The sequence below is a fragment of the Gymnoscopelus microlampas genome (genome assembly GCF_963454915.1).
Source record: "Gymnoscopelus microlampas genome assembly, chromosome: 9".
NCBI lineage: Eukaryota > Metazoa > Chordata > Actinopteri > Myctophiformes > Myctophidae > Gymnoscopelus > Gymnoscopelus microlampas.
The window spans coordinates 23,300,590-23,312,931 of NC_139946.1; the positions used below are offsets into that span (position 1 = coordinate 23,300,590).

At 41.7% G+C, this 12,342-nt stretch overlaps 1 protein-coding gene across 1 annotated transcript in view; it reads left to right on the forward strand.

Moving 5' to 3' along the window:
* Positions 1 to 10,649, forward strand: part of acot11b (acyl-CoA thioesterase 11b) — a 13,386-nt gene extending 2,737 nt beyond the window's left edge. Inside the window, 14 exon segments of the mRNA XM_084067254.1 lie at positions 11 to 23; positions 26 to 115; positions 1,050 to 1,151; positions 1,363 to 1,498; positions 1,693 to 1,846; positions 2,202 to 2,321; positions 2,790 to 2,928; positions 4,241 to 4,296; positions 5,542 to 5,608; positions 5,951 to 6,034; positions 6,506 to 6,639; positions 7,163 to 7,294; positions 7,573 to 7,699; positions 7,938 to 10,649. Of these exon segments, the coding sequence (XP_083923380.1) occupies positions 11 to 23; positions 26 to 115; positions 1,050 to 1,151; positions 1,363 to 1,498; positions 1,693 to 1,846; positions 2,202 to 2,321; positions 2,790 to 2,928; positions 4,241 to 4,296; positions 5,542 to 5,608; positions 5,951 to 6,034; positions 6,506 to 6,639; positions 7,163 to 7,294; positions 7,573 to 7,699; positions 7,938 to 8,096 (1,513 nt within the window). The 3' untranslated portion in view covers positions 8,097 to 10,649.
* The last annotated feature ends 1,693 nt before the right edge of the window (positions 10,650 to 12,342 follow it).

Sequence of the window (12,342 nt, forward strand, 5' to 3'; positions counted from 1 at the left end):
CTTTGTTCAGTGTTGATAGTAAATAATGGAGGTTTCTCTGTCTGTCTACACCAGGGTGGGACAAGTTGTCAACATAATAGCCAAGGTTAACAGAGCTTTCACATCTAGCATGGAGGTTAGTGGAGGTCATTTCCTTTCATTTAACTGCTCCAAATATGAATTGTATTAAAGCTACAATCTGGGACTTATTTGAATGAATAACGTTGTATTTTAACCAATCTGTGTAGAGTTACTAGTATGTTAGTACAATATAACTAATACATGCAGTGGTTGGAGGTGCTCTCCCTACTATTCCATTGAGAAAGTTAGATCCTGGTGTCAGGTAGGACACCTACTGGTTGACAGTGTCAATAAAGTTATTTGACTCAGACCGGACACTGGATTGGACACTAGTGCTACCATCTTTATTGTGGTTCTATTGTTGCAATTACCTCTGTCTGTGGAGAGAGGGGCCTCAGGGGGGCAATGGACATAAAACATACAGATTGTAGCTTTAAGTATATTTATTAGATTGGTAAAATGGTAATTATAATGAGGTAGCGTAATAGTGATTAAAGGTGATATTATATTAACTTTTGTTAAAAAAGGTTAAAGCTCCATATTCTGATAGTAATCATTTCTATAGAGTGTTTGTTCAGTAACAGGGGTCTCCCTGTCTCTCTCCAGCTCTTTATAAAACAGAAAATTCATTTTCATTTGGGTGCCCAATTTCACCCAATCAGGAGTACCCATTTATCAGCTTCAATTTCATAGTCTTCCAATTCAAAATGGTTCTGCTCATTTCTTTGTGTCATCACTTCTAATTTCACTTGTTTATCCTGTATCCTCATCCTGTATGAGTTCTCTCTCCTGATTGGATAAAATTGGTATACCGGACTCAAACTGTATTTTCTGTTTACTAAAGAGCTGGAGAGACAGGGAGACAGACCCCTGTTACTGAAAAGAACACTATAGCATTGATTACCATCAGAATATAGTTATTTAACATTTATTTTAACAAAGGAATGTCACTTACTGCACCTTTACTGTAAAGATGTTGTTCCTTTCAGGTTGGCATCTTGGTCACTTGTGAAGACCTGTATACTACCAGTCAATGGAAGGTTTGCCATGCCTTCGCCACCTTTGTAGCAAGACGCACTGAGGCTGGGAAGGTGAGAGCCAAGAAACCGGTATAGTGATGTATATTGACACAAAGACTGCCTTGGTGTATGCATGTCTGTTTCAATGTGCATATTAAAATGCACACGTCTTAAAATAACATATGACACTTCTTTATACAAAAGTAAAATCCTTTACTGTGTATGCTGTGCGTCTGTCTGTGTGTGTATCTACGTTTGTGCATGTGTACACACACACACACAGGTGCAGCTGAAGCAGGTGATCCCACACACGCAGATGGAGCAGATGGAATACAGTCTGGCGGCAGAGAGGAGGAGAATGAGACTCATCCATGCTGAGATCATTACAGACCTACTGAGCAGCAGCGCCGCTCAGCTAGGTACAACCAGTACAACATGAGACGTCGGGAAGCCTCATTTATGCTTTGGGGGGACAAAAACACAATGTGATGCGAGCGACATGATGTGGCATGTCACTCGACAAAAAAACATGTTATTTCTCTGTTGAATAACACTCGAAGCCTGATTATTTAAAGTATGCCTGTGTGGGTGTGTGTGTTTGTGTTCTCCCCAGGGGAATGCCAGGAGCACCAGAATGCCGTACCAGCAGAGCGAACAAGGGTGGAGAGTGTGGAGCTGGTACTGCCACCCCACGCCAACCACCAAGTTAGCACTTTTGGTGGTCAGATCATGGCCTGGATGGAAAATGTTGCTACTATTGCAGCTAGGTTTGACATCTAGTTTTTCTTTTTTAGGAATTTAGCTGAGGCTTTTTTCAGACTGGCTATTATTGCAGAAGAAGAACTAGTTTAAATTCCTAGTTGGCTAACATTACAAGAATGCAAAAGCAAAGCCTGATTCATGCTCAGTCATATAACTCTCTGTCAGGTACCAAAAATAGTTGATCTACAAGCTAAAAATGTGTTGCATCAGTGTGTGTTGTGAGGTTGTAGGTCAACTATTTTTGGCACAGAACACTGTCGCATGATGGAGTATAGATTAGGCATAAGTGTCATCATAAATAAAGCAGACAGCGACAAATAGTCAGCTTTTACACTCTTTTCCTCCAACACCTCTCTGTAGTCGGTTGTGCAACGCACACCCAACTCTGAGTTCCATCGACATGTTTCACTTCCGTGGGCCGTCTCACATCGGTGACAGGCTGGTGCTGAAGGCTATTGTCAACAATGCCTTCAAGAACAGGTGAGTCTTATTATTTATTATTTCCTCAAACAGGCTAGATCAGTGATTCTCAACCTTTTTAGTTTCAAGGACCCTCAGTTTGATATGAACTACTTGTAGTAAAGTGTAAAAACCTAACATAGTGTGCAGAAACAGCATCAGTTTACAGACACCAATGGTGTAGTGAATAATCATAGACCAGGATATAATATAGAATTCAGACCTTTCCTGCGTTACTAATGTAGGATATATATGTATATGTTGCACCTTAAAAGGAAATCCCTGTATACAGAATATAAAATGGACCAAAAAGGAAAACTATTTTGTAGGAATAATAAATTATCAATTCAGAGCGAGAGAGCATTTGACAGGAACTAGTCTGTGTGGACATATTTTATGTTTTCTTAATATCCTGATGTGTGTGTGTGTGTGTGTGTGTGTGTGTGTGTGTACGCATTCATATTCCCATGCACGTGTGTATGTTTGCAGTATGGAGGTGGGGGTGTGTGCAGAAGCGTACAAGGGTGGAGAGCCTCTACGTCATATAAATAGCGCCTTTATGACCTTTGAGGTGCTGGACAGTGACAGGAAGCCACTCACGTTGCCACGGATACGACCTGAGCCCGTGGTGAGTTCTCATCACGGCCAATGGCTGTCCGAGGCAGCCTGTAGTGCACAGGGCTCATGTAGAGCAAAGAAAGGGACATTACATAACTAACCATCTGGGCTTTAATGTCTGTCTCCTCTTTTCTCTTTTTCTCTACATGGCTGTAGTCTACAGCAGTGGCTCTGGACGCCAATATGAAAATATGTTCCCATACAAGATTTGTGTTCTTATAATGATTCATATCTTTCACATCACCCCGCCCCCCCTTTTTAAATGGCAGATCTAAAAGCTCACAACACGTTGCATCATGGTGCATTGTGAGCATGTAGATCTGCTATTATTTTCAAATAGCCGATGTGTATAGGGTTAAAGCGGTTAAACCTGTGATGCTGTATTAACTCATTATTAATCCTAGAACCCCCTCAAGGACCCCTGGGGGTCCCCGGACCACACTTTGATAACCACTACAGTGTATGTTGTAGACAAATGTTTGTCATCAAACTACTGGTCAAAGAAATCTACGTAGATTTGTTTTTCTGGGTTATTTTTTTTTACCTTAAATTTGTTTTTCTTTTTTCGTAACCCTTTTTTCACCCGGAGACAATTTTCTAAGTGATCTTGGGCGCTACACTCCCCCCACCAGCCTAGGGAGCTCAGGGCCGAGCTCATGCATCCTTCAATGCATGAGAGCCAACTGACCTTCTTGTCACCTGACAGGGGGGAGTTTCCCCGGTAGGACGTAGCGCGTGGAAGGAACACGTTATTCCAACCAGTTCCCTTCCCCTCCATCAGGCACCGGGAGGCGGTATAGCAACCAGGATTACTACATGTTTAGGGTCCTAGGGTATTAACTACCCTAAGAGACACGGGGAGAACATGCAAACTCCACACAGAGTAGGCCCTTTCGCCAACCCTACCTAGGGTATGGGCGCTGATGACACGTAGGAGAGGGCACGCCCCCAGCGTCCCCGGTGGGAATGTCTAGCTGTGAGGCGACAGCGCTACCGACTGCGCCACCGTGCCCCCTTTTCTGGGTTATTAACCACTTAAACATTATATACGCAGTTGACTAGGATCCCCCAGGACTCTATACTTGGTCCACTCCTTTTTTCCCTCTACACCAAATGTATCCCTTTTTTCGAACCTGTTCGCCCCCAGAATAGGGACGCTAGAGTTCGTGTGGTGGTGACAATGACTTTAGCTTTATATTATTGTTTCTGTCATTTATTTATATTCATGCCATATCTATGACTCTCACAACTATGACTTTAGATGAATGAAAGATTTTTGACATTATCTATTATATTGTGTGTGTCTGATCTTTGTTTCACAGGATGGCAAGAGGCGCTACCAAGAGGCTATTGCCAGAAAGAAGATTCGCTTGGATAGGTCAGTATCTCTGTTGAGGTCAGCTACCTGTAGCTCAGCGGTTCTTCTTTTCACCTCCTTTTTTGTGTAGAAACAGGAACTCGGTTTGGCTCTTCCCCTTTTTTGGTCCACTTTTAATCCCCCCCATATGGGCATATGGGAGGGGTCGGCAGTTGTGGAAAGTCCTTGTGCAGTGGTAAACGTCTCTGGAGAATTTGTGGAGAATGTCTGAGGAGTGCAAACTGAAAACTGAAAAGTGGACTGACTAACTAATCAAATGGCGGGTGTGGGGAATTCGGCAGGTGCAGGGAATTTGCCAAATCAAGCTAAGGCAGGGGTTGTCATGGCAATCAATTGGCTAATTGGGCCACAGGCAGAGCCTTTCTGGCGGTTCTGGACAACCGCCTATCCGACTGACTCAACACCGGGCACTTGGGTCGTCTGTGACCCATGTGTCGAATTTGAAGTCGGCCGGTCGAACGGTTCTCGAGATACGTGGATTACAGACATACACAGATTCGGTGGATTTATTGTAAAATAAGACTAGACCTGTGCCCGTCGGGCACCGGCCTACTCGGGAATGATGCAAGTGAAACGATGCAAATAGGGAATGCATGCCCCATCCTGTTATGCAATACCCATTATACCTGAGTACCTGCTGTAACCGTCTGTCTGTGACCCTTTTATGCCCATATATGGAGATCTCTGTATCTGTCTGTCTGCCTGTGTCCTTTTATGCCCATATATGGAGATCTCTATATCTGTGGACCACAATGGAAACAAGTCCCCAGGACTTTTCTTATGTTATCCTTTTAGCCTTAATGTCTTATTGTACCATGTGCTGTTTACATTTCTGACTAATGAAGTATTCAATCAATCAATCAAATCCTAACAATATATATATTTGAACCACTTTCAACTTGGTGTCCCAATTTTGGGCATGTCATTATAGGTATAGTTGCAATGTGGCGCATAGTGAGCTTGTAGATTAACTATTTTTGCTATTTTGGAAAAGTTGTGAAAATATCAAATACGTAGAAGTTGTTAAACTTTTTATTTGGCATTAATAAGGCAGGAAGAGTGATATCACGTGTTATAGAGGCTATTTTGCATGAATATGTGTGTCTTGAGATTTTGACTTGCCCTTTGTTGTGCCATGGGCACAGAAAGTTTGAAAACCACTGAGCTAGATGATATGAATGAAACATGCTGCATCCACCAACGACGGCCTCGTTCATTACTCAGTGTTTACAACTTTATTTACAGGAAATACATCATCTCCTGCAAGGAAACTGAAGTGCCTTTGTCAGTACCTTGGGACCAAAGTAACCAGGTATTACATCTCGGCTGTGTCCATCGTGGAGTTTTTCCCTGAGTATGTTTTGAATTGTTTTCAATGGGAGCTCCATTCTGCACTGCGCGTGCAAAACTGGCTTTTTATCTGGTTGCCGAGAGTTGATACATTTTCCACTTTGTTCATTTGGATGAGCATTTTAGAAGAGCACTTTTAGCTGGGAAAAACACTTTGGTGGATACAGCCTAGCAGCTACCGAAGGCACACATGCCGTATGTACAGCATGTGGTTAGTATTAGATATATATCCATCCTTTTTCAAGTACAAAAATAAAGCAATTAGTTCTCCAGCTTCACTAAAAAACAATATTTTCCCCCCTAGATGTACTTAAGCTACAACAACGTATCAGCACTGAATCTGATGGCTGCAAGAAATAACTGGATGCTTAACAGTGAGAAGAATAAGGTCGGTAGTGGTAGTAGATTTGGAGATATGGATAGGACATGTATCTGTTATTGTACTTCCTTCCGTTATCCGTTCATTTTTGTTGTGATGCTGGAAAATACATTCCAAGCAGACTCACATTGGTTTTATTAAACTTTGAAGCCATATGTGGATTGTGGACTAAGACAACATTCTTTGCTGGAGGCTGATTCTTCAGGATTACCCCCCCTTTACCCCCCACCCCTGCACCGGAAATCTGATGTGGTTTTAGAAGGAGCAGGGCAGAAGTTGGCATCCCATGCTAAAGCTATACACTTATCATGTTCATGATTTGTCACACATCCATTTTGTGTTAAACACTTCGGTGTTTGCTTTCCAGCAGTCAGACATTCTGTAAACTGTTAAGTAGCCGTGAAAGGAATGTGGCTACAGATCCAATGGTTCGACTCTGAGGTATAATCCTCTTCTTTTTGGCTGTGGTTTCATTCCCAGGTCAGCCTGTACACCCTGGAGGAGAACCACGTGCTGTGTTTTAAAGTGGAGACGCATGTCAGCGTCCCAGCAGAGCAAACCTTCCACCTACTCTCTGATCTGAGGAGGAGGCAGGAATGGGACAGGCTTTATGCGTGAGTAATATATCATTTACATTTGCAATTTGCCATTTAAGCACTTGTGGAATGTATATTCTACCCTCTGTGTACACTTTCAATGTGTGCAATAATTATATAAATGTATCTACCTACAGTATGTTGCCATACCTATATTATTTCCAGCTTTATATTTTGAGGAGATAATTCACTGTAAGTGCAAACATGATATCAAGTAATGAAAAGAATTCTGAGCAGATTTTAATGTTATTCCCAGAATGGCAAGTTTACAACAGCACCATCCATCTCTTTTTCTGTGGCACATCAGGCAACAAGACGCTTTTATAATAATACATGTTGAGACTTCACTTTGGGAAGCTGCGGACAGTTTTAACTCTCAGTGGTTTGGCAGAGTGTTTGTTACCAAACAGAAATTACACATTTGTCTCGTTAACTGCCTGTCCCGATGTTGACAGCAACAGGGACATATTGATACATTAAACAGATAAATCTTTTGATGACTGGAGTTTATCACCAATGTCTTATTTTATGGGCATTGCAGGGAGTGTCATCTGATCATCCAAGCAGATGAGGATGACACTATCTATCGTGTCGCTACACCCTCTATCAGCAAAGCGGGCAAAGGTCATGACTTCATCATGCTGGCCTCTAGGAGGAAGCCATGTGATGCCAGGTATTTTACCACAGGGAGACAACTACAGTAACTGACAAGCATTTCCATGATATCTGCATTTTCTTTGACCAATGGACTGTGGTCCAGTACATTGGAGTACATTGCAGTATTGTGCAATCAATACTGCATAATAACACCTCAGAAGTGATTGAGGCTCTCCCATAATTTGACATTTCCTTCCTTTGTCATAACCAGATTCTTTCTATCTTGACTGTACCACCCCCCTTTCTTGATTACCATTCTGTCCTTTTGACGTTATCCTCTTTTGTCCCTCTCAGGGACCCGTATCTGATTGCCCTGCGTTCTGTCACCCTGCCCACCCACCCTCCCACTGAGGATTACACCAGGGGAGAGGTACTCTGTGCTGGCTTCACTATCTGGGAACAATCCAGCACTGTGACCAAGGTGAGCCAAATGCGGGAGGCACACAACTTTGCATGCACGCTTTGGTTAGAACTCGGTTGTTGATGAATAATGACTAACAAAATTAATAAATGTATTATTAATTACTATTATTAGTAGTAATATCACTAATAGTGGCGCCAGTGGTGTTAGCAACCTTAATTAAAATCTTTGATTAAGTAGTTGAAAAACATCCTGCACCGGTTTCAACCTTCATTACTTTGCTCATGTTTTGTTTCAGATCACGTACTACAACCAGGCCACACCGGGTGTCCTTCCCTACATCTCCACAGACATTGCTGGCCTCTCCTCCAGCTTCTACTCCATCTTCAATGCTTGCAGCCACTTCCTGGAAGTCAACAAGGACAGCCCGGCTGCCATGCAACCTCCTGTGCTGTGACCCATCCCTGCTACCATGGTCTACTCTTCCCATGAGGGAGAAATATACCGTCATAGGAAAGAATAGGAAATCACTGCAGACGGGTGGCGATTTCCTATTCATTTCATTTGGCTTTGTACAGTTGGGAGGTGCTGTGCCTCTTGGGGAGGCCATACTTAACCCTGTATGCACTGAACACCTTCCGCTTCAACTGAACGGAGTTCAACTTCCACTCCAGTCCAACCTGGAAGACTGTCATCCAACTGCCAAGAAGATGCCCAAGATGACTTTTAAGGACAGTACTATTTACTTGGTGAAGCAACAGCACACTGTTTCTGTATTTATCACGTTTAGAATTTTTTAAATTATAGAATTACATTAATAATAATATATTACATTTTTATTATAGAATTTAATTATTTTGTAGCTGATAATGCAACAGCATTTTGTGCAACACTAATCCATAGGTTGATGGATAATACTTTGGTATGTGAGTCATGGCATGTGAGACATTAGCAATGGATAATCTTGAGGCCAGTTAGTACTGGAAGGGTATGTCTTTTTACCGACGTGTTTGAAGATTGTTTTTGTAATAGAATATTTTCTACCTCCTTGAGTAAAGCTCTTAATCGTTCTGATTATTGCATAAAAAGTACGAGTTTATTGAAATAATGACACTGCCACCTTGAATTTGAAACAATGCTGTGCACTCCAAAAGTAAGGCATGTGCCTAAGAATTTAACACAAAACAATAAATACAATAGACCAAAGGATTATTTTTGCCTGAGTTTGTTAGCATTACATACGGTAATCAATTTAAATTAAACAAACAAAACTAAAAGGGTAAAACAAGTTCCAGGCGCAATGGAACTCCTGACTTGAGGATTTTAATGGAGGCAGTAGGGATGCAATAATCAATTATTGTCTTAATGATTATTTTGTCAATTACTTTTTCTATTAATCAAATAATCTACAAGCTTTTTTTTTATAAATAACTAATTGATTAACCACTTATTTTATATTTCGTTGCATAAAAGTGTAGTGCAAAAATATTTTTTAGATTTCTGCCTATAATGATATGCCCAAAATAGGGATCAATCATTAATCGATTATTTTTATTAACTTATTGATTATTTTTTTATAATTGATTAAAGCGACTAGTTTGATAAGTGTTGCTCTCAAGACACTAACTGGCTCTGATGCCAGCCACTCTATATCTTGAGCTTGGAGCTTGGAGTTCCACAGTTGCCATCTCATGTGCACCCTACTTCCTGAAGAGAAAACAGGAAAAATAAGGCCATGATGTAATGCAGTTGTGTTCCATGTCTGCAAGCATGAAACATCATGGACAGACATCCACAACAATCCTCATATTCTTGCTCTCCAGGTAATCCTGGAAAAGTTCCCTCTGTGTTTCGGCCTGCATCTTGGAACTTGTGTCACTCTTCTGCTGGGCATTGATCAGCCTCTGCTGTGTGCTGTTCTTAATAAAGACCTTGGTCTGCTGCCAACTGAAGGCCGTCACCAGGGCCCTTTTCTGAAGCTGCCCTCAGCTTCCGTTCCACAAAGACTGCATGCCTCAGCTGGGCCTCCTGCAACTCCCTGACCCGGCTGACAATGACTTGCAAGAGAGAGTAGCCTTCAAGAGGCTGCTATCTCTTGCAAGTCCACTGAGCTCGATCTCATTCCCTTTCTTCCTCTGTACGGTTGTTAGGAATGTTGGGACGAAGCTTGCCACTATTAAAGGAGCATTTCACCCCTGGAAGAACTTACAGTCACTCAATGTTAATAATATTTGTAGTAGATAACAGTGGCAAAATTTGAAATTTGCACCCTATGTCCAGAAAAATATAGAAGTCTGTGTGTTTGGCTGGACTGCTGCATTACTACAATGACCATAATGCTTTGGGCCACTGCCCTTCCTTGTGTCATAAAAATAGGGGTTTGATGCAAAATCGTCGCAATGTCCCTTTAAGGGTTATTTTATCTTCACTGACTTTCTCGTCACAATCTTTGCCATTGCTTTAACTCTGTTGTCTTGTTCACTCATCTGGTTAGCAGTCTGGCTGATGAAGCCCCAGCAGCGAACTGTTGGATTCTTTTGGGCATTTTTGAGCAGGCGTTGTGGCTGGAGGGGCTCAGGGCCTGGGAGACCTAAGCTGCTGGGAGTAGAAGTGGTGGATGGCTTCGTGTAGACTACATGTCTTGGCTCCCCTGTTGATGGATAATGATGTCATTGAAGGTCTTTTTTTAATCCTCTCTGCCTACAAAAGGGCCCAACCACAGTAAGGACAGGGTAGAGGTGGAATTTCTTGTATTTACATTATATTGTTCCATTATGCATTTTAAATAATCAACCTCAAGGATGTTGATCTGTGGGTTTTGTTGTGCTCTGGAGGGTTTTGCGGAGGATTAAAGTCTTTGTTGAATTCCACTGGCACAGTGATTGTCTCATTTGTAAGACCTTGGAGAGAAAACACTTGAGACAACAATGTAACATGCACCACGGCCTGAATGATGAACCTGTGTAAAGCTGCCATACACAAAATAGGAACTCAAATAACTGGATTGCCTGTGGAGAGCCTGTTTGCACCAATTGTTCAGGATTGATAGAAGTTTTTTTTTTATTTCAATATCTTGTCTTTCAGTCTTCTAAAAAGAAAATCACAGCAGGTTTCATTGAGTAGTAGTACATTAAAACGAGTACAACCTGCACTTCTTTTTCAACCAAGGACTTTCACCCAGCTCTCTCCTTGGGTCTCACCACACCTGGCTGTGTGTTGTTCAGCATTAACTGCCACAGGGCATTGTGGTGCACCATGCATTCTTTACCTCTTACATCGTGAAATGGCAGTCTTGACGGGTCTAGATCAACAACATGACAACAATTAGAGACAGAAAAGTAGAAACAGATCTGAGAATAGAGCTATTTATTAGTTTTACAAGTACAAACCTATTGTAATGAGGCGTGTGTGTGTGTGTGTGTGTGTGTGTGTGTGTGTGTGTGTGTGTGTGTGTGTGTGTGTGTGTGTGTGTGTGTGTGTGTGTGTGTGTGTGTGTGTGTGTGTGTGTGTGTGTGTGTGTGTGTGTGTGTGTGTGTGTGTGGTGCGTGTGTATGTATGTAACTTTTTCCTCAAATTTGCCCACCAGTGGGTGCTGAAAATTGTAAAACTTGGTAAAACACTATCAGACATCCCAAATAAAAAGTGATGGGACATGCTCCTCAAATATGCACACCTCAAGGTTGCTGTGTTCCTTGCTATTTGAAAATTGCCCACACATTTTCATCATTAGATGGCCCAGAATGCACCGTTGGATGATTAGTAGTGGGGGAATAAATTGCCTGGATCCTGTTGATCTCTGATTATTACTTTATGCATTTAATTAATTTCTCTTATACATACTCTGTGAAACAAAATGACAAATTAATCATTTAAATTATAAAAAAAATATCCCCAAACAGAAAGTGGTTATACCCATTTTCACAAAATGACTGCTGGCATTCTTACTGTTAAACTTAAGATTTACATTATTTGGTAGCAAAAGGTTCAGGTAATGGTTCACAAATAAAATTGGATTCTGGGCTTTGAACTTCAGCAGAAGGCACCAGTACTTGGTGATCTCCTTGTCAGAAATCACATAGATAGTGATCCAGGGATTTCAGCGACCATATGATGTTAATAATGCAGTGCCTGTAGGCTAGTCTGCCTTCAGGCTGAGCGGTGTGCCATGAAGGGTTAATCCTGAGAGTTTTTGGCAGCCAGCCAGTCCCTGGATATGCCTCCTAGTCCCCTTATTGTTGTCATGGAGATTTAGAAGCAGCAGCTGCCCCAGTTTTTGCTAAAGCAGTGCACCAGGAAGTTGGGTTATCTGAAAGACAATGTACTCTTATTTCGTGAAATGAAGCAAAAGTTTTCATTTGAACTGAAGTTATATTAAATAATATACTGTCAGAAGAGCTCAGCGCTCAGACACAGATACATTTGCACTGCACGTGTACTAGGAAGGAATTTGACTTGGTGTACACAGTGTAACAGCTTAGAAGTCCAGCAGAACATTATACATAACCATGAAACACAGGACAGTCAGGATCAGTGTCATAGAGATATAAATAGAGCTATAACTTAGACTGAGAATTACCACCCACCCACCCACCTGATTTCATTTGAGGTCCAGTTTCACCAAATGTACAAAACACCCCACATGCATGGGGCATCTATATTTGCTATGTATGACGTTGTCTCGCTGACAACTTGCAGCATCCCAG